This window comes from Numida meleagris, chromosome 17 (genome assembly GCF_002078875.1).
Source record: "Numida meleagris isolate 19003 breed g44 Domestic line chromosome 17, NumMel1.0, whole genome shotgun sequence".
NCBI lineage: Eukaryota > Metazoa > Chordata > Aves > Galliformes > Numididae > Numida > Numida meleagris.
Window position 1 is genome coordinate 6,360,073 of NC_034425.1, and position 22,897 is coordinate 6,382,969.

Here is a 22,897-nt window from a genome sequence, read left to right on the forward strand (position 1 = left end):
GTATGCCTTGCTATTTTACCAATCTGTGCTAGTTCCATGAGACTGGGCCCCAAAAGCACTTCCAAAATTCTTCCAAAGCAGGGCTGGTCCTACAGCCCCAGGGCGGACAGGGAAATTCTAAGCTTATATGCAAAAGCAGAGTGAGCAGTCAGTTTAAATCTCACCTTTTTTTTTTTTGCATATAAACCTGGAATTAGCCGGGATTGCACCAGGCGAGAGCAAAAGAGCCTCCAGGGCTGCCTCCAGCAGAAAACTCCTGCACCCAGAGCACGGTGCGGTGCTCATTTATCAGCTCCCACCTGCAGGTGCCCTCAGCCTGGGAGGTACGCGAGGACTTCCCAGTACGTTCCAGTGCCAAAAACAACAGAGAAGGGCACACAAGGCTGGATGCAGCTTCCCTGCTCTTTCTGGCCATCCAGCGGTGTTCAGGAGAGAAAGGGCAGAGCTGGATCTGGACATGGCAGCACAAACACGAAGTTCCCATCCCTCTCGCCTTCATCCCACGTTAACTTCGTACCCAAAGCCCTCACCACCGGCAAAGAGGAACAGAAGGACCTCACGCATACCTTAGCACATATAAATTAGATGTTTCCTGATTTGAACGGACTGGAATCTCGGGAGACACCCGCAAGTAAACGCTACCCAGACGTGCAGACAGCATGGATGTGTCAGAGCGCTCATGTGAGAGCCAAAGCTAAAATACGCCTGCAAAGCACCAGTAGCTCCATGCTTATGACTAACGCATCCCCAAGGTGCCATAACATGCACTGATGCAATGAATTCTGGGGCGCTGGAAGGCGTACAGGGGGAGGAGGAGCTGGAGTTTCTTAGGAAAGCCAGCAAATTATTTTTCCACCATTTATCATGCTACTTTTACGCTGCGAGTTAGCCTTTTCCTCCGACTGCAGAGATGAAAAGTCACACAATTCCAGCCTGGATTAAGCCAGCCAAGAAAAAGAAAAGCAGCTTTCTCTCCTCCCCAGGGCGTACGTTGCGGCTATTTGTTAACATTTTTGATATGTGGAGGAGATGAACTTCAAGGATGGAATGTGGACATCTCCTATCTGATACAAAATCTGCCCTGCTGGAATGGGCCAGGCGTGTTGGGAAGGTGTGTTAGGGGCAGCAAGGTATCTGAGTGGTAACACTGATGTTTTTTAGCACAAGCAATAGAGGTGCTATTATTAAAACTCCCAGGCGTTTCTTGCTCTCATGGATGAAAAGCTGAGTTTCTGAGGGACTTTCTGAGCCTTTAGAGCTGATATAGTCACCTGTGAGTGCGCTGGGAGGCACTGAGCATCTTCTGCATCTTCCAGGGATGTGGAAATACCCGTGAAAGGAGCCCTGCAAGAATTGAAACGGGCCGCGTGAGGCTTTCAAGCAATACATAATGAACTGTATCTCAAATACATGCAAATAATTTACACGTGGAGCAAAATCTGAATTCCAGAATATGAAAGACCGCGGCTGTTTAATCATTTACTGTAAGAGCTGTATTGTCATTAAAAAGGCGCCAGGATGCGATTCTTGCAGCAGATGATGAGGAGGGACAATGCATGCAAATGCTCCTCGCGTTTTCTTCCCCTGCTCTCCCAGTGGTTTAATTCACATCTGATGAGACCACGGTTTTGAGAAGGAGAATGGCAGATTAGTCTCACTGGTGATACCGCTTCGGATGAAAGCACTCTCATTATTCGCACTGAGAGCTCCAGATTTGCTGAAGCAAGGACTGTCACAACATGCTGAGGTCCAGGGATTCCTCGGAGAGCGGGTCTGACATATCTGAAGCTGATCTGCCTTAATTTATGGATATTACATAGTCTGTTTGTCCAACAGTTCTGAAGATGTTTAGTCAATGCATACCTTGAGTTAATTCAATAGAAAAACTGTCAGATAATACACCGAGGGACGGGCACAGCAGTTCTGGCAGCCCCTCCTCATTAGGCACCAAGCAGAAAGAACAGCAGAAGGATCTCATTGCAGGAGTTAACGAGCTACAAATATTGGAAATACCGAGGCATTCCAGCTCTATTAAAAAGTTGCAGCTATAATGGTAAATGCAAAATCCGTGAGCGTCCTTGAGATCAAAGCCTGTCAGAGGGTGTCACTGGGAGACACTGCACTCCGGAAGGGAAAAGAGAGAGAAAAAGGATGGAGAAAGAGTGAGAAGGGCAGAAATAAACTCCCGGGCCCACTGGGAGAGAGCTTTGGACAACTTGAAATAACGACTCTAGTGCAACTCCAATACTGGCTCTAATTAGGATAAGTCAGGGCTTTTAATTGCTTTTAATGCCCCCAGCTTCTCTTCCTCCAGAGGGGACCTGTCCTTCAGGTGGAGCTACAGAGCTCGCTGGAACCAGCAGACAGCAACGTCGTCTAGCACTCTCCTACTTTTCCTCCATCACCTTTGAAATGCAGTGTGAGCATTTGAGCTGCTGCATCTCTTTGTTCACTTTATTTTCCTTTAAAGCTTTTCTTCCTTCAATTAGCCGCTGGGTTTCTTATTAGAGGACAGACATCTCTTGCCAAACTCTTGCAGAAGGGAAAAAGGAATTCCCACCTTTTCCATTTGTAGATCACAGACGTATCCTCAGTCAACTGTGGAGAGCCAAAGCTCTCTTGCCTAAGGTGTAAACAGAGAAAATACCAACTTTTGATCTACTGCTGCCTTTCCAATAACGTGGACTCACTGCAAGTACCAACATGGAAAGAAGGAAAAAAATGATTGGCTGGTCTGTCTTGAATCCTGTCTGTGCGTGGATGGGTGCGCATGCAAAGGGCTCTCACAAAAATAAATACAGAGGTGGAGATGGAAATCTTTTGGCAAAAGGTAGAAGCTCATCCTTCCTGGGAGCTCATAGCCACCGCACCATTTAAGAATCTCAAAAGACTTCAAACATAGAGCTGAAGTATTGTTTCCCTGCGTAATCTCTCTGCGCCAAGATGAGACTCATCTCTTTTCATAAGGACCCTGTGCTATGTAACTTCAGAAATCTATGTGCCATGGAATGCAAACATTGCCACAGCTCAGATTCGCTTCTGCACAGTTCCCCGACCAGAGGGACTCAGTAGCTATTTCACATTTTAATGGATGTCATTTGCACGAATCCCAGTGTGGATTTTTAAAAGAAAAGTTTCCAAAGTGTATGGGTTGGAATCCAGGCTAGAAAGGAAGGAAAAGGCAAGAGCAGTAATTTTTTAGGAGAATAATGTAAAATGCATATATTGCTGAAATAGGTGTATTTCGAGCCCCTTCCTGTCCTGCCCACCCAAACCTATAAAAAGCATTGGCTTGCGTGGAACAGCCTGCACTTGTATGCTCAGTAACACTGCCAAAGGTGGTGCTGGATTTAAGACTGTGCTTTAGAGAAAACTTTGAAAGAAGGAGAAGAAGGATGATATTCTGGAGACTCGTCGTTCATTTTTATATGCTTGAACTTTCCATAATGCCCATTGCTTTCACTTTACCGTCCTGTCCCCGAACACTGGCAAGCCAGCAGAAGCATCTCAGCAACCTCAGGAGAGGACAAAGCGAAAACAATGCTTTGGGTGAAGGGGGGAGAAGGGTTTTCCTGACTTCAGATGGCCACGAGGGTGATGAAATGCTGCTAACTCCTTACAAGATGAGGACTACCTAATGCACAGGATAAGCAGAAGGACTTAGCTGTGTTTCCATCCAACTGCCAACAGCACGGAGCAAAAAGCCGCAGCTGCGACTCCCCAACATTCCAGTGGTTTTCCTCATCCTCTAATTTCAGTGGAACACCTCTGCAGAGGATGGTGACCTCCACCTGCCAAGGGTCCAAACCCATGAAACAGGCTCCCCTGAAGCTGTGAGTTTAGCTTCAACATTTTTTTTGGAAGCACGGACAGTCCTTTAAACATTTTTGGTCGATAGGAAGCCTGCAGCCCTCAGCACGAGCTTGGCATATCTAAACCATCCACAAGCACTGCTCGTTCAATGAGAAGACTGGGAAAAGAGGGAGCAGCTGGTCCATGCCTCTAGTGCACCTTGTCGTGCCATTCCTGTGCCGAATCCACCTGCCTGGATGAGTGTTCAGTGAGAGAAGGGAAGGGCAGCAGCAAGGGACGGTATGGAGCCCCTACCCACTGCACACAGAGATTGGGAGCAGCCAGCCAAGGCTCAGGGCTGCCTGGAGGAGGATTTCAGCAGGACTGTAAGCAGATCTGGGCTGCGACAGCCAATCCGTGCCTCTAAATCCAGCCCTGCAATTATTATGATGAGCTTTTCGAGACACCATTAGATTTTGAAAAGGGAAGCTGAATTTATAAATGGAGTTCTTCTAGATAAGGTAGGGGCTCTATCAGAGGCCTCATTTACGAGCTGTATTTAACGAGCATTACAGACTGATGAACAGCTGGACAATTCAGCAGAGGTCAGAGCCGCGTCGCAACACTAAACAGCCGTCCGCAGCCTGTGCAGCGCGTTGCATTCCGGTTAGGTCAGCATTTTCGAGCTGAGTCACCCTTGCACAGCTCCAGTGTCTGCCCTGGAGGCCACACACACACACAGCGGTCACAGAGCTTCCCACCCCACCAGGATGGGCACACAGCCCCCACTCTGTTACCCCAGGCCCGTTCCACTGCACCTCCCCATCGTGCTGCACAAGAACACAGCTCCAAAGGCTCAGGGCTCCGGATAAATTAGGCTTGTATGGAGATGACAGCGAATGTGTTTGCAGTTCGGCTCAGATGAAGAGCATCATTTCAATACTGGGATGCTCCAGGGACATGTGAAACATGGGGATCTGAGGATGTTTCTTGCTTAATTTTTTAATCCTTTTCCAAACATTTCAGCACGCTCACTTATGCTCTGCACGTTCATTTCCCCTCTCCCTGTGCTTTGTAGTTTATGTAGACTTTGAGCTTTCTTTCTGTTTCAGACAACTTGTAGCTAATGATCTGGATCTCTGCAGTTCAAGGTATGACCTTAAGAAAGTCAGTCAGTCTCCCTGGGACAGATCTTCCTTTGGTGCAAGCTGCAGAGCGCGGTGTTTGTGTTCCCATCTGGCAGATAATGACCGTATCACCTTTCCTCCTGCCTTTTGTCAAGGGAGAGAACGACCTGTCTCTTCCCAAAGCGCTTCAGACAATGGCTGTGCTCAGAGACAGGCATAAACACAGCTGTATCGTAACGTCCTGTCCGCTCACATACATGCTGCATACACCGGTTCATTCTCAATTTTTTTTTTTTTTATTTAGAAATAATAAAATAAGACATAATATATAAAAATCTGTACAATCCACAATTTGTGCAGTACATTAGGAAGACTTTGATACAAAAAGGCTGCAAACAGGAAAATAGTAATGGACAACTGTCAGGCGTCTAGATTGTTCACCTTACAATAGTTGGAGGCCAAAAGTCGTTACAAAACCAGTTTCTCGTTGGCTGTGGGATGGCAACTACGCAGCACCCTTCTACTTTACAATGGTCGTGAGCAGCCATAATTTAAAGACGTTACAGTACTTCTCGTTTTACCTTGTAATCCATTATGAAAAAGAAGACCTAAGAGAACAAATCGAATGCCTGGACCCTTTGTCTTTTCCGGGAAGAGCAAGTGCTAAACGAACAACACAAGTGTAACACATCTGGGCGAGTATCGTTGGGTACAGCCAATAAGTAAGGACTTGACCCCTGCTACCTACCAGCAGGCGGCTCGCACAGAAGAGACAGAGGAAAGAAGAGATCTCAACCTGCCTCAGAAAAGCTCTTTGTCACTGTACGCAGTATTGTGTTTCAGACAGTAAGTGTCTCATTCAAGTATTTTCAGGGAAGGGCAGAAATAACATATTCCCCCCAGACCCTAAGCAAAATACAGTATAAACCTTCTGTGCGAGCCAGCTGAGCCAACTTTGTCCTTGGTAAAGAGACCAGCCCTGCAGGAGCCTATGGGTAGAGCTCCGTCAGTCCAAAGGGCCCCTCCTTAAACATCAGCTTGGCCCAGGATCATCCGGAACGGACCAAACGCTGTCAGCCACTCTGTACTCCTTAAAAATAACAACTTTTTGTGATTGACCAACCCAGCTGCTGCTGTAGAAGTGTGCTACGATAGTCTGTCCTACACCGGGCTTACCAAGGCATGTTGGTAAAAACAGGAACGATGGACAAGGGGAAGGGTACCACAGCATGCACATTGCAGGTCAGTTTCTAGCAGCTTCCCAGAGCCAGAGGCTGAGTGCAGTTCTGCAATGTGAGAGTCCATCGGCAAAGACAAAGGGTGCTGAAAAAAGGGAAAAAGAACGCGGCAGAGCGTGCAATGGATTACCTCGATGCACACCCTCGATAAGACTAGCACTGGGAAAGCTGGTAGATTTAAAAATGCCAGTAGCTAGAACGTGTTTTCAACTTAAAAGTCCATGCGTAAAAATAAATAAGGAGTTCATAGCATTAGGAATTCTATAAGGCTTGCAATTATTTGCTAAAACTCATGCTAACCGGTAGCATCTAGGTACTAGCTAGCCGAGACTGCTGAGCAGAATTTATACTTCTTGTGGCCTTTTCTTTTTCTTCTTCTCCTTGTCCTCCTTTACAGACTTCTATTTACATTTGGCTTTAAATATGAAAATACTTGATAAACTTTATAAAATGTACATTTTAAAAATAGTTCTGAAAAACTGACTTGAAAAAAAAAAAGAAAAACAAACAAAAAAACACAAAACAAACTAAAAAAAAAACAAAAAAAAAAACCAACACCCAAACCCCAAACCTCTGCACCAGAAATGTTAAGGGGAAGGGATCTTTGTGGTTGTTTTTGTTATATTTTTTCCTCTGAATTTCTCTTAATTTAAAGAAACAAGTGGAACCCTGCATTCCCTTTCCCCCCCATCTCTTCCCCCTCCCTCGGGCATCTCCAGTATCATCCTGCAGAGCGCTGTGCTCCTGGGGACACTGACCTGGAGGAGAGGATCCCTTCCTTCCCCTTGGCGTCTCTCTTCCATCCCTTCCCCTTTGCATTTTCATGCCCCCTCTGTTTCACCGAATACTCTTTGGTTTAGGTATTTCCTTTTACAAGTATATCACAATAGCAGCACTAGCAGCACTCAGTTCTTTTCACCAACGTTGACCCAGAAACTGCGACTGAGTCGCTTTGCTTTCAGCTCTCCTTTACTTCCCCCCACCCCAGCGACCGCCTTGTACGTGCACTCAATCATCTGCCCTCTCCAGTCGCCAAGTCTACGTTTACGACGTCAAATTCCCACCGTTTCACACCCACATCCCATCAGACACCATTTCATTGCAGGCATTTCTTTCAGGCAGGGCTGGAAGGGGCCAGCAGCCTTCACAGATATCTGTTTGCAGAAGACGTTAGACCTAGAACAAGCTGTTTTTTAATGGCATACAGTGATCCAATACCGTAAGAGTGGACTAGGGCTGCTGTCCCCACCTCCTCCCCTCCGCAGCGAGCAGCCGTGCCACCTGGGTGTTGCACCCTTCAACTTGGAGGCACAGAGGCTCTACAGCCTGGGCAAAGGAGCCGAACATCACAGAGCCAAAGTCTGCCCAGAGCCCGGTGACGCTTCTCATCCACCAGTCATTGATAATTGTGGAGAACAGGAGGCAAGAGCGTGCTTTACAGCCTCACTTTTTTCCGACACCTTTGCCCAGCTGGAGAGAAGCATCTTCACAAAACGTTACCAGCCCTGTGCCATTCCCAAGCATTAAGAAAGCTTTTTTTCCTCTCCGTTACCCTCTCCCTTCCTTTTCTGGGGGTTTATACATTGGCTCATCTGCACCCCAACGCCCTCTCCAGCCATGCTGCATTGCAGCTCTGGCTGGGTGACACCCCAGCAGCACACCCGGTGGCTCAGGATGCTGGGGATGGGATGGGGCACGGACACTGCTGCACCCAGCAAGCAAGCAGGGGATGGGGCTCTGTTGTCCCCGTCGTGCTTCCCCTTAAGAAAGCAGGGGATTTCTTCCACTTACAGAGGAGGGGCGTGGGGAGGAGCCCTAGCTCACTTTAGATCCGAGTCTTGAGCTTTTAGAATAAGGTGCAAAAATAAAGGTTGTAAAAAGAAAAAGAAAAAAAAAAAATCAAAACGAACAAACAAACGAAAAAGTGTCTGAGGTTTGAAATTCTTTGTTTGTTTAAAGCAGCCTGTTCCTTTATTTTTAATCCTCTTTTTTCTTTATTTTTCCTCTTTTTTTCTTTTTTTTTTTTCTTTAAATAAACTCCGCTGTGCAAAACTGCATTTTCTTTGGTATCCACTTAGGTAGTTTTAACTTAGTACTTTTTCTATGCATATATATAATCTTCTATTTCATCGTTTCCTTTAGACAGAGAATTAAATTCTCCTCCCAGAAATCATACTTTTGCTGGAGGCTACTGATTGGCCTGATATTACATAATGCCCCTTATGTAATTGGAAAGAGAGAAATTGATTCTAGCTATCAAACTACTGGCCTCAAAAAAGAGTTGAGACTTTCCAGCAACATCGGCCTCTCTGAAGTGATCATGAGCTTTTCAACCCCAAAAAGTTCAACACTGACTTTTTTCCTTTTTTTTTTTTTTTTTTAAATTACACAAGAGAAAATAAAAACTACACTGCAACAAAAATAACCATTTGTGTTCATGTAGTTAGCAGCAGCTTTTTAAAAAATAATTATAATAATAATAATAATAAGGCAGATTCTTGCCTTTGTTATGCCATTAAAAACATTCTTGTTCCCTAGAGAGAAGCATTCTGGAAAAAGTTGAAAAAAAAAATAATAATAACCCAACCAAAGCTTGCCTGCAAGTTCAAGTTTTGTAAAAAAATATATACATAATTTATTCTACAACATATGTGCCTTCTGTTCATACTTAGACATGTTTAGTGCTTTGTGTTTAGAGTTCATTCTCCGTTGCCCCTCCTCTGAGGACAGCCCTAAAACCAGCCGGGGTTTCTCAGGTCTGCTTGCCTTCACACCGCTCTTCAACAGTACCGTTGTCTGAAAACTGTTCTGGGCCAACTTCTCAGGTCAACGTGCCTTTGACCGATAGGTACTTATTTATTTATTTTTCCTTTCAACCAAAAGAGAGAGGAATTGTTCGCCAGTCATATTTCCGACTCGCGCCGCAGCGGCCGTGGCTCTAGGGGCACTCCTGCCTGGTTGTGGTGGTCCATGTCGGGGTGGGTGTCTGTGCTCGTGCTCTCGGGCACCCCCGTGTCGATCTCGTCCTCCTCCTTGCTGGTGAGGGCCACTTCGTTCTCGTAGCAAAAGGAGTTTGCGTTCGAGAGAATGTATTTCTTTTCTGCTAAGTCTCTGGCACTGCAGATGGGTGTGTTGGGCACTTCGTATGTTTTGTGGAACCTCGAATAGTCCACTTTGTAGTAGTTTTTTTCTTCAAAGAGTACGGGCTCATAGCGGTGGCCCCAGAGGATTTCATTTGCCAGATATGAGCTGCGGCACTGGGTAGTCATGGCAGTGGCTTCCACCATGCCCTCTAAAATGACTACAATTTCAAAGTCAGCATTGTCCATGTCTTGTTTGCTCAAGTCATACAAAGGACTGTCTTCATCTATTTCATGTACTATCGTAATCGGGGAGACCAGGAATATGCGATCTATCCCGCTGTCAAACCCTACGTTGATGTCTATTTGATCCAAAGGGATGTACTCCCCTTCTGACGTGATCCTGGACTTGAGGAGCTGTGCTCGCACGTGTGCCTCCACCAAGTGGCTTTTCCTCAGGTTTCCGACACGCCACATCAGGCACAGCTTCCCATCTCTCATGGCCACCACGGCATTGTGGCTGAAGACCAGAGTTTCGTTTCTCTTTTTTGGCTTAGCCATCTTTGCCATGACAGCACCAATGATGAAGGCATCAATGATGCAGCCCACTATAGACTGGAAGACCACCATGAAAACGGCAATGGGGCACTCGTCTGTGACGCACCTGAAGCCATAGCCGATCGTGGTCTGGGTCTCAATGGAGAACAGAAAGGCTGCAGTGAAGCTGCTCACTTGCGAGACACACGGTTTGTTATTTTCTTGGTTCTCCAGATCCCCGTGCAACAGCGCAATCAACCAAAACACACAGCCAAAAAAAAGCCAGGAGAGGATGAATGTCAGGCAGAAGATAACCAGCATCCACCTCCAGCGGATGTCCACGCAAGTGGTGAAGATGTCTGCCAGGTATCGCTGTCCCTTCTCACCCACGTTAATAAACTGGACGTTGCAGTGGCCGTCTTTTTTGACAAAGCGGCTCCTGCACTGCTGCCTGGTGTGTACCTTACTTTTTCCATTCCCAAAGCCGTTGGCGACGGCCATGGTTGCCAGCTTCATGCCGTCCTCTTCCGAAGACACGATGCTGTAGCGGTTGGTTCGCACGCTGCCCATCACTACTGCTGTGGACTGAGGTGCTTCTGCTTTAGAAAACAGTCTAAGTTTCTGCAAAACCCTTTGGAGAAACAGTTTTGAAAGTTCTAGAGGAACACACACACACAGAAAAACTGGGGAGAGGCTGGAGTCCCCAAACGCCCTTGGATCAACCAAGGACAGTCTTCTGGCATGCAGAGTTAGCTTAACAAGTAACCGTCATAGAGAGGGCATGGTCTGCAAGAGAAAGAGAAATGTCATATTAGATGCTGGAGGAAAAGGATAATGAATCAAGCCTGCGAGAATCAAGTAAAATCACTCCTCTGGAGTCGCAGGAAGTTTCTTTATTCTTAATGACAGCATTTTCTGGAATGCATGGGCTCTCAGCACAGTTCTGTATTGACCAAAGTGACATCACTGCTGCAGAGAAGCCACCACTCTTCCCGAGTTAAAGCCCTGAAGTGATCATGTCACACGAGTCTCTAAACAATATTCACGTTAAAGTCGGGCATGCAAAGCATCTATCCACTGTTTGCAACGGTGCTTTCTGTTTATTTTGCAGCAAAGAATTAGCACTAGCCTCCCTCTGTTCAAATAATAGTGAAGCAGTTTTTAACGAGGTACGGTGCCTGTCTCCTGGACTGCTTTACCTATGTCAAACAAGGGAGCGTGCAAAGGGAAGACAACGTGTACTGAGGAAAACAATAAAGTTGGAAAATGCAAATATCAGTTATTTCCATCGGATTACACTGCATAGAACTTAGGTTTTTCTATTAAGTGGGAGTTAAAAAAAGGAGTTGTGTGTTTTCTGTGAATGGAAGGAATAAAGGCTGCGCCGGTACCTCCAACTCCATCGACTCACTGCGTTCGAGCTGGTTTTTACACTCACATTAGGGTGAGCTGTAGGAAGCAAACTAAACATGATAATGACCCTCTGTGAATGGGACTGGCAGAAGGCTCTAGGGGAGGACTGGATGGGGTAGGACTGGATGGGCATCTTCAGAACACCTCAGGGTCTCAGATGCCAGCAACTTAGGCTCAGCAGAGAGGCTGCAGAACCTTCTTCCCGAGGGTAGAAGCTACCAGACTTGTTTCAGGGAGGTCTGGCTTAGACCCAGCTTTAGCTTTTAAGAAGTGCGTCATCCATTAAGTCATGTACTGTATATCAGGAAATGTAATTGAAATACTGCAGAGGATAAGAGATACATTAATGCAACTGCTCCATCCATACATTCACCTCATGGAGGAAATAAAACCAAAACCAAGCAGCGAGGAATGTCTGCTATCCATTTACCCTAGGAGAGGAGACTTAAGTACTGTTTACATTGGTGGGGGATTAAATCACTATCCTCTTCATAAATCAATATAATCAAAACTCATCTGAGTTTGTCCCAAACCCAACACATCTATCGCTGCCAAAGAGCACAACTTCTGCCCATGGCACAGCCTCACTACCATGGCTGCTCCTCTGACTCAGCCCGACAACTGCAGCAGATAAGAGTCCACCTCCTTCCCCCAGAGCCTCACAGAGGTGTTCCAGCAGCTGAAGGGATTTCAAACAGTTCCTTGGCCCTCCCACATCCTTCCACCACGTTACGAGGGCTTTAGGTCAGCAAACACTTGTTGGGAAAAAGAGCAGGTGACAAACAGAAAACAACGGCGCGTCGGCGGTTGCGTGCAGGATGTTTTTCCCTGGACAGTCTCTTTCTTCGGGTTTTACTTTTACCTTCTCTTTTTTTCCCCTCACTTCTGTTTGTTGTGCAATGGGTCCCGCCGCCCACTTGCTGAGATTACTCATCTGTGGCTTCAGCAGTGAACAAGTCATTTTGGCAGCTTTGGATGGGTTCAGTAATGTCCCATTTGAGTAAAACTCTCAGCAATGTAGATTTATGGGATGGTATAGCCCTTACACAGTGCACACAAGATAGTCAGATAAGTGTAAGGCTCACTTTTTCCCCTCACACCTTTTTAATCACAGGGTTTCTCAAAAATACACAGGAATTCTTTGAATGCTCACTTTAAAAAAAAAAAAAAAAGGGTTTAAAAATACCTTGAGAAACCTGAGCAGAGGGTGAGAGTGAGATTGTTCCTGCATTCCACGCAAAAACGACCCCGAAAAACTATTGCATTGGTTCACAAATTGATCACTTCTCTAAACCACATCCTATAATCACCGTCATGTTCAAATTCCACATTCGGAGCCTGTTTTGTTCCAAGCTGATGGAAACACACAGCCTAGGAAGCAGCTTATTCTGAAGACTTTTCTTTCCCCTCTGCATTGTCTTTTGGATTTTAGAGGAAAACTTGCGGCGCGGGGAAAGATAAGCTGTAAAGTCTCAAGCGTCAGAACAGGCAGCTCCCCCCAGCAAAAGTCTTGACCTGAGGACATTTGTTTGAATTCCATAAATCACTGCAATCCTAACGCCAGCTTCCCAGAGCAAGCTGGCTGCCTTTAGAAGTTTGGGACCTGAGTGATGCACCGCGCGTTGCCGCGCTCCCACCCGCTCCTACCTGCTGCACATCTGCCCAGCTGTGCCGCCTACAGCTGCGTGCTGCCAGGAGCAGAGCTGCACCTCGGGATCCCGCGGTCCTCACAGCAGAGGTGTGCCTGGGGACACGCTTAGCCAAGTGTGCAGGCTGCTCCTTGAAGTTTACACAACGCTCCGGTGCGCTCCTGCTGCTTGCGGGATAGCTCTCTTCTTTCTTGCACGGCACACGTTGGCTCTTCCCTGCGAGCGCTCGGCACGGGGAGGATGTGAGATGGGACTGCGGGCAGCGGGTCTGCTCCTGCTCCGTCCCCTCTCAGTGCTCACCCTGACTCACGCAGCTATTTCATTAGAGGTTCCCCCAAATCCCACAGGCAATCAAGCTAGCATGAAAATCTAACGGTACTTCTTATTTTGCTAATCCACCTGCTGCTCAAAGGCTAAACGAGCTCGCTCGCCCAGCACGCCCCAGCAGCAATGTGTCGGAGGCACCGGGGATGCTCTGCTAGTGTGGGACCAGCTCTGCAATCCTCACCAGGCAAAAGAAGCCAACCCAGAACCCACAAACCAGCCCAGCCCTTTGTGTAATCGGGCCCAGCATGCTGCAGCCAGATACACACGCACGCGGAGCCGTGAACTCAGTCATCACGAGATGTGTTATTATCATTAATTCACACTACCTTTCATGCTGGAAGAGAATGTGAGACTACAGTGTTGCAGCTTGTAATTACCAGCACTGGCATTGAGGCAGTGTTACCGGGATGGGATGGGATAGGAGATCTCTGCTGCAAAGGGATGCTTGGAGGAGCAGAGGAAAGGGGGTTGTGCTGTGTCTGCAGCATTTCTGAACTAAATTCAGTGCAAATCCCAAGCCCCCACTTAGCAAGCATCCCCCCCAAAAAGAAATTTCCCCAGAGGAAGGACATTTACAGTGCACGTCTAAACACCGTGACCAGCAGCTCGGAGGGAATTTCTGCAGAAGGTCTGATACCCAGCAAAACCCGTAAAGTGCCAGAAGATCAGAGGAGCACTAATGAGCCCTCGGAGCAGCTATTCCCAGGCTGACGCCACGCAGCCCCGCGCCGCGAGCCGGGCGTATGTTGCTAAGAGAGCAGAAGCGCTGCCTTAGCGAAGCCTTCCCCTGCTGCCCTCGGTAAACAGAACAAAGAGTGATCGCAGGAGCGGAGCCCGATCCCACAGCCCGTGCTCGCTGCCGGGCACGGCCGCCCCGATCGCGCTCCCCAGCCCCGGGGTCACCTCCAAGGCGCTGCCCAGCACCGCTCCGCCGGGGCAGGACTCGGATTACACCGAAGCTGCCTTCAAGGAGAAGGATCCGTCCTGCTCGAACAGGCAGCGGGGGGGTAAAAATAAAATAAAATGGAAAAAAAAAAAAGAAAAAAAAGCAGATGATGTAGGGAAATGGGTATGAAGAAACAGGAGAAAGGACACAAGTGGCGTTCGCATCTGCCATCCACAAAGGAGCCGGGTTCGGGATATTTCTAGCTGATGACAAAATAGCTACAAGTGAAATAGCCATCACCAGGGGGTGTACTTGGTGCACCGGCTGCGAGGATGGAAAAGCAAACAAGTGTAAAGGTAAGGCTGGAGCGAGGAACAAGTGCCGCGGGCGGGCACGGTGCGCGGCCCCAACACCTGCGGCCCCGCCGGGAGGGGACAGAGCAGAGCTCAGCCCCCGTCGCTAAATCTGCCACTTCTTATCGGTATTTTTTCCTTTAACCGTCACGAACTAAGTTGAAACAATGCATCCTCTTCACGCGCTCCCCAGCTGCAGTATGGTTTCTTTCTTCCTATTCTTGGCAGAATGATTGCAAATAAAACCCCACGTTCCCATCAAGCCAATGAATGAAGCTACGGGTTCCTTTCACGTCCCTCTGAAACATTTCGGACACTCCTCTACAAACCACGCATCTGATAACCCAGATTTGATAGTTTTGACCTCTGTCTTACACGGGAAACAACAGGCGAGAAGAGCAAAAGGGATGGAGCAGCGCGGCGTCTGCACGACGGAGTTGCCATGCAAACTTCCAGCCCTTCCCCCGAACAAAATATCTCGGGGGGAGCAGCTGGTGCATGGAAAGTTATGAACATAAACAGATGCTGCAAGCAGATGCTCGAGTGTTCTCAGCATACCTATCTAATTATTTGAGGCACCGAGAATAGCGCGTGTATGGTACATGAGAAACGCAGGAGTTCCCCCTCCGAGTGGTTATGCCGAAGCGTGCAACAGATCCACCGGCACGGAAAGCGCTGGCTCGGCAATGTCGCACTAAGCCCCGACGCGTCGCATCGCCCCGACCCCTGACGGCACCTCGGGGCCGTCCCGCAAAGATGGGGGAAAGAAGGCGCTCCTTACCTGCCGGTGGCCTTAAGAGAGGTGCTGAGAGAGTTTAAAGGGCGTAAGATCCGCGGGGACGCTGCAAGCCAATCCCAAGGTGCCCGCCGGCCGCCGCCGCACCGCTTGCAACTGAGCCACTCAATGAGCCGCTGCCCCCTTTTTGCGGGCTGCCATGTGATGTTTAATAGCGGCCCGGCCGGCCCCGCCCTCGCCGCTACCCCGCACCAATGGCAAACGGGAGGCCGGGCCGCGCCGCGGGGCTGCGGGGCTGCGGGAGAGCGGCCCCGGCACGGGGGCGGTGCGGGGCTGCGTGCGGGGCTGCGTGCGGGGCTGCCCCCGCCGGGCGGTGCCGCAATACCCGGCCCGGGGGAAGCGCTGCGCGCAGTGCCGCGGTGGGGAGAGCGCAGCCCGCGGGGAGCGGCTCTGCCCCGGGACACCCCCAGCACCTCCGGGGAGCACCTGCCCGCGGGCGTTACCCCTCCGGGAAGGCGATCGGTGGGAGCTGCTTATGAAGGTGCCGGCTGGGATCTGTGAGCCTGCTCGCTCCGGTCTTCGCGTCCGAAGCCCCGTGTAGTAAGAAACAATAGGCGGGGAAAGGCAGTTTTGTTTCCTCTGGTAGTCGCGTTCCGTCTTTACGAAATGCTGAAATCTGATGTCTGATCACAAAGACCCAGCCCTGACGCGCACCAGGAGCAAGTCAAGCACACCCCGCTCCAGCACTTCACGTCCTGCTCCTTAAACTGGAACCTGACGTCCCTCCCAAAAGCAGAGCTCTGATCCCTGATCTCAGAGCTTTCGGGGCAAGCAACGTATTGGCGTGCTGCGGTGTGCGCGCTGCATCTCTTTGTTCCATACATCACCTGTAGAAGGCTGTCCTGTCTGGCCACAGGCGTCATGTGCAGAAATCAAAATGGTATTTAATAGCTTGTCCTCCCTAAGGTGGACGTGGCCTAAGACATCTGACAAAGAAAACAGGGATGAAATGTCTGGCCGGGAGCCTCAGCAGGAACAAAAACAGCTTTGTAAGCATGCTCTGGAGTTTGCCAAACTCCGGCTCTGATGGACAGTGCAGGGGTGTGAGTTTCCGAGGCAGGTGTCCCCTGCGCGGTGCTAACAGCTGAACTGCATCACGGAGCCCTGCGTGGTGGGCTGGAAAAAACCGGAGTGAAGGTGACTGCTGAATACAGAGCACACGAGGCGGTAGGAGTTGGCGTGGGCACCGTGAGCTGCGCCCAGGACTGCAACAGCAGTGTCTGCAGGGAGAGATGAGTCCTCCCCTCCTTCCCATGCCCCCAGCAGGCTCCAAAGATCATCCCGTGCCTCCCACAGCAATGCCTGCAGTCACTAGTAGGTTGCTTTGAGCTCGTTGGTTTTGTAAGTGTGGAATCCTGACATGAGCCCTCTTGAAACGCTCAATGAAAGCGCCGTCCCCAAACGCTTTCTCATGGTGTAAAGACATTAAGAAAACACTTCCCTGTTGTCATTTACAGTATTTGTTGAGTTCCTCATCTTCTGAATGAGGAAGCGTTGGTGCCGCAACGAACACAATGGCCAAATGCAGCTGCCTTTAGCAGCCTGCAGCGTGGTGTGTGCAGGCTGCACGGCTTTATGTGGCGCGGGAGTGAAGAAAAGATGAGTGATTGTGTACATTGAGCAACCTGACCCATTGGGCAATCATTGTTCCTGCGTTGTTCTTGGGTGATTCTGTCCACGTTTAATTGGAAGAAAAGCCCTCGAACTGGGACAAGTTTCTCTTGACTTGAGAAAGCTGGAAATAAGGATGGTTAAGAGGGAAAGACAACAATTATTTTATTCATCCAGGAAGGTGGAAGTCACCCATGCACAGGATTTGAAATCCATAGGGACAGATACTACAAAGATTTATGGAAAAAAAAATCCCTTGTTTTTCTGAATGTGTAAGTGCAGCTAAAATAGCAACGATCTGACCCACCTTGATGAAGTATGTGCTCATCTAAATGGAGTGGAAATAAAGGTGTTGTGATACACTGCGGCTCAGAATCACTCTGCTGAAAATACACGCAGCGTGCTGGAGGATGGGTAGGGCAGATCTCTGCACAATGCCCACAAGATATTACCAATTCAAGCCTGACCTTGTAGACTCTTACTCAACCCTTACTCACCAAACTGACTGATAAAGACCACTAGCTTACGGGACCCAAGAGCCCAGATCCGCTGAGATGAGTAAGACTTATTCACAGCAGCACAGCCCCGCAGACCAACCCATCCAGCATTTCGCCGCGAAGAAGGCAGGAATGTATACATCAGGGCTGTTTTATAGCTTCCTTGAACCCCAAGCTGCTCTGTCCAGAAAGCTCTTCTTCCAACGAAAGATCGATTTGAAATCTATTGCACAGATTACAGGAACTGTAACAAAGCCGCCTCACGCCTGCGTGAACTTCAGCAGAAGCACTTCCAAAGCCCTCAAATGGGGAAGTCAATGTTACAAGAAAAGTTTCTAAAAAACCCTTTCCTGTTGCAACGAGCCAGGACAAAAGAGGGTGAGAAACAGCTGAAAACTTAACCCTCAAGAGTGAGTGAGGCTTTGTTTGCCTTCCCTCAACGTTTTCTCATTTGATGTAGGCAGGCTGCAGGATATCTCGCAGCCTCCTTGCTGATGTACTGAAGAGCTACGTGAGATGGCCTGAGGAGTTTTCAGGGCAAGATCCACTATCTGCGGAAAGAAAAACAGTATCAAGGGATAAGAAGGGCGCTGGGAAAGCAGAATATTTATGTTTCATATGGGTGTAGGAGGCGTAAGAATAGGAGCCAGCAGCTTAGGGCAGGATGCTTTTCCAATCCATTTTGCAGCCTGGCCACAGCAGGGGAAGGAGGGGCTTTTCTCCTCCCATTTTCTGAGCATCCTCCTCATCTCTGTCCATCGCAGACGCCCTCTCCCTCAGTCTTGCAGAGATCTGCAGATGCCCTGTGGAAGCAAATTAAGAGTTGTATTGCAGGCACAGTTCTTGCCAATTGAGACCCAGAGGCTCTAACCCCTGTCTTGCTGCATGTTATTAAATTGGTTTTTCTTCTTGGCGGTGAAATGGCCTAATTATCAGATTGCATTAGTCTTCATCTCTTAAAGTGGCCAAATCTGCTTTGGTTCTCAAGGATTTTATTGCCAGCTGAAAATAGCTTGATTGTATTGTACTTGCAAAGAAAACACAGTCTGGTCGAATCAAAGCCGTCAGTTTCCACTAGATGAGAAGAAATGCTGTAAATAAACCGTTGGGTTTTTTGTTGGTCTCATCATTTCCATGCATGTAAACTGGCACACGTTAGCCTTTCTTCTCTAGCCATTAAGTCAACTGGAAAAAATTCATCAGGAAAAGGTGGTTTTCCCATTCACAGTAAACCTCTGGGGTTTAGACATTAGCTGGATCCTTATAGGTCTCTTTCTGCGATCTCCAAGGAAAAATGAAGGCACATTTGCAGTAGAAGGAGTCGATAAATCCAACGTAAATTCCAAAGAGAGATAGTTGCATGTTTGATAAGACTTGAGAGAGCAAATAAATATATTTTGTACTTTGCAAGCAAATAGAATACGCAGATGTGCAGCCAGTGACACAGTTACAATGGATAATACCGTGTTTGTTCACAGAAGGAGTGAAATATGACATAGGAAATTGAATTGTTTTACATCTCTGAAAAGAGTGGAATTCACACAGCATTCACATTTTTTCTCTCTTTCTTTCCCAGATACCGAGTGTCCAAAATCTTTGCTTAAGGTTTCAGTCTGTCTTCTTCAGCCTGATTCTAAAGTCAAATCACCAGCTAGTGACTATGGTTTGAAATATTAGAGTATAGGCTTTCAGTCATTGCTACTGCAGATGGTGGATGTGGGAAGCAAGGTGAAGAAATGTTGAAATAATGAATTACAAAGAGTAATCCATAGCTAACGGTAACTGTATATGGCCAGAAATCCAAGTGAAACCCAAGAGGTTCTGCCAAGGAAAACTTATTTCCAACACCGTATTCCATGTGGTTCAATTCTCACTGAATTAAGATGCATAATTTAAAGAATCTTTAACTTCCAGCTGAAGTTTTAGACCCAGAAAGATATAGTTAAACACAAAAATAGAGAATGGAGGGGGCAGCTCTTCCAAACGCTTACCTCTACAGGGTCAAAAGTTCTACAGCTGAATAGGAAATGTCAGTCTGCTATTTAGTGTATGCCTTGCACAATCTTCATTTTCTGGAAGCTTTGCTTTAGCAAGACAGTTGTATAACCTTTTAGTTTTCTATTTTCATAATTTAGGATTATGGATCATCTTTGGGAAATGCAGTAAACTCGAGGGGCATCTAGAATTATTTGTGACGTGGCAATGTTCTTTAGTGTAACTCACTCAGCCCTCAATCACCTGTGGCAATTTGTCCTCCCAGGCAGCATATGTCCTCAAAGGGCAACATATGTTCAAGTTAATGAGAAGGGCCTTAGTGTAAGTGATAAAACTGCCCAATGATTTACATATTAATAAGGCTAAAATTTTCCTATGAATCTCAAAGTCACCAAATGATTTTCCCTCGTTCCCATTCTCTAGATGTCTCAAGGGAAAGGGAGCTAATGGTTAACAAACCTGCCAAAGTGGTGAGAACATGCCCAGAGAGCTGACATAGGGAACGTGACAATTCCTGGAAGGAAAAGGGTTAAGAGCCAGCAACTTACACATACAAAACGATGTGACCACACTTTCATTCTCTGACTTACTGCTTCAGTTGTTTAGTGTTACTAGCTTGCCAGCAGCAGGACAGGCTCACACTCAGCTGAACAGAACATGGCAGGAATATCTTCGTATTTCTCTGGGTCGCATATTTGTAGTTATGCAAATGCTGTGGGTAAGCAGGAGGGCTGTCACGGGAGCAGGTCCTCACTGGGTTTACAGTGCTCACCCACCCGTAGGCTCTCAGCAGCCAAGTCACCTGCCTGCTCGAAAGCCCACGTAGTCAGTTTTCCAACCTACCTTATGGTGCTGTGCACCAGAAAGGAAGGAGCAACGTTACTGCTCTGTGTTCTCCCTAATTCCACCGCTGCTGTGAGGGATGAAGCTGAGATCTGCATTGGCCTTTGTTCCTCTGTGTGTGCCACCATAGGCAGAAATAAAGAACAAATGCAAAATGTGGTAGAAAGAGCTAGAAATCTTTTACATAAAGTATTCCTCTGCCTGTCCTACCACCCCGTTTATATTCACCTGTGTGATTCAGCCTTCACTTCCCAGGTGATGCTTGGCAGTTCCCGAGGGAAAGATGATGTGAAATACATGGGTACCCAATGTGTCCTGCTCCCAGGAGCAGGATATACCCAGAAGGGACTGAAGTTCTCTGCCTTGCAATGTGCACGTTGTATTTTATGCTGCTGGTCGTTCATTATCTACCACTGTGCTTTACCGCCTATCAGTGCGTTCACTCAAGTGAAAACTGCATTGATAAACTCAGAAGCATATGGTTCATGTTAACAGTGCTCTGTGCATAAGCGACTGCTCTCCTTACTTTCTCAGATTTTCTGCTTCAGTGTAGTAGCTGAGATGCAAACGTCCTCAATGTTTTCTATCAGTTCGTACCAGAAGCTCCGAGCTTGCCTGCAGTGTGTGGCCACAATGTAAATGACAATATCAGAGTTTATTTTCCCTCCCGGAAAGCAAATAAACTTTGCTGAAAACAGAGGGTTAGATCATTGGCCATTGTGGACGGAAAATGGCAGCATGCAGTAGCAAACAAGCTCGAATTTCCTGAGGAGCCGACGCTGTGCCAATTTACATCCCATGTGAAACTCCATCTTGATGACCCGTGTTGGTGCTGGCTGGCCCAGGGCACTGCCACCCCCAGGCAATTCCTCTCCAACACAGAACCCCAGAGGGGCTCGGAAGCAATGCCACCCTGAGCTGGCACATCTCCCCCGCCCCGTGCTAAGCCAGGAGTAATGTGGGGAGCAGGCACAACATGGCAGCCCAACCCTGCTCCTAACGCCCGCGTGGCTGGGAAGGAGGTTGAGAAATGTAATTAGCTGGCACCTTCCTAAATTTCTCTCAAAACTAAAATTGAACAGATGAGTAAAACCGTACCAAGCTCAACCCGTTGGCTAAGCTTCCTGATATTGTTTTTGACTGATTATTTGGACAGGTCCTTCAAGGCCCACCCACTAAAACACCTCTGTCATTTGAGAAATCTGTCGTCAGAGAGGAAATAATCTTCAGCAAGAAAATACCGCCGTTTCCTTTCTTTTTCTATCGTAATCTTGTGCTGCTTATTTGCTTTTCTGATGTCATTGTGTGCCTCCAGGCTAATTTCTGCCTCTCGTTTGTGCAGATGCAGAGGGGAAGAAGGATTCCCCACCCACCCCTGGGCATCCTGCATTAAAACTACATGACCTGCGCCTTTGGGGCCTGATTGAATCACGTAGAGAGAGGGAAAGGGCGGCCACAGATGGAGGCTTTCCCTTGTTTTGTGCTAGTAGATGTTGTGCCCGTGAAGCTATGAGCCATGCATTTCTTTGTAATCTCTCTAATACTTCAAAAGTTGGCTTTGATCCTCTAATATTATTTGAGCTAATGCCCAAACCCTATTAAGCAACCTTGTGACAGAGACTGGAGGGAAAAGGATTGTGCCTTTTCTCATCAAGTATTAATAAATCAGTATGGAAGTTCACGAAATGTCCAAGTTGCTGCAGCCCACGGTTACAGGGAGGCCCGGTGACATAATGGCCCGCGGTGGCATTGCATATCCTGGGATCCTGGTGGTTTCCAGGGGCTGTGCTCGCTCTGCCCATGCAGTGGGTGCATGCAGGGCAGGGCTGCTTGCGGGGCCCTCCCTGCCTGCAGGCTGGCACAGCTCAGCATCGTCTGCACTTTGTGGTTGGCGTGAAGCGATCTGCAGAAATATGCTGTCAGGCCGTGGCTCACGAGGAAGATGATCTGATTACGGGAAGGTCACATTGCTGAGTCCCGAGATCAGAAACCCACCTTCTCTCAGAGCAGCGCATAGATCCGTGTTTTGCTTTGATCTCAGCACTCACTCAGCTTTGCAGCTCAATGCCTACCGAGGCCTTTGGTGATGGCTCAGGCAGAGGGGACGTTCAGCACTCAGGTTCTGACTGTCCTGGATTGACAAAGGCCAGAGGTGACAGTGGCAATCAGAAAGAGTGAGAGAGACAGCAAGAGAGAGATAAAGAGAATGAGCAGGGCCTTGTTGTGCTGCTTGGTGTGCTACTGCAAGGTGCTCATGCTCCCTGACAGCAAAGGTGACACAAAAACCTTTGCGCAATGGAGCAACAGAACAGGGCTCAATGGGCCAGTTTTGTTCAGTCCTTCCTATTGGGGTGACTCCAGTGCTTAGGGCGGAGTGCCAACAGTGCCAATCATTTCTGGGTGCTTTGTTAAAAAATCGCCTGCACATTTTCCGAAGTTAGAAACCACCAACCAGCTCAGCTTTCCTCAATCACCGCTCCCGATTCTGGTCACCAGGTAAAGCCAGGGAGGGAGCACAATAAATGTAAACCCTCTGACTTGAAAGCAAAAGTGAACGCTGCGGAGAGCTGTTTGCTTTTCATTATTCACACTCTTCAAGCTCTGGCAAATTGCTTTTCCTCCAACCATACTTCACTCTAATTTTTTCAAGCTGAACTGGTTTGGATAGAATAAATATCTGCTCTGAATCCTCATTAGAAATTTCAATTGACTTTGAATCTTTTTGGAAGGACCAGAGAGAAACAGAAGACTTT

General features: G+C 47.9%; 1 protein-coding gene across 9 annotated transcripts in view; it reads right to left on the reverse strand.

Annotated features, from left to right (window-relative positions):
- The window catches only part of KCNJ2 (potassium voltage-gated channel subfamily J member 2), a 78,045-nt gene that overhangs the window by 29,419 nt on the left and 25,729 nt on the right, over positions 1-22,897 (reverse strand). For 5 of the 9 annotated variants that reach the window (XR_002443754.1, XR_002443753.1, XR_002443756.1 and 2 more), the window contains exons 1-2: positions 15,184-16,018; positions 1,272-1,344 (exon numbers count right to left, since the gene is read on the reverse strand). Coding sequence is in view for 4 of the 9 variants with exons in the window: in XM_021414493.1 (XP_021270168.1) it covers positions 9,061-10,344 (1,284 nt within the window). In the remaining 5 variants the exon portion in view is untranslated. The other 4 variants (XM_021414492.1, XM_021414494.1, XM_021414493.1 and 1 more) reach the window with 3 other exon arrangements.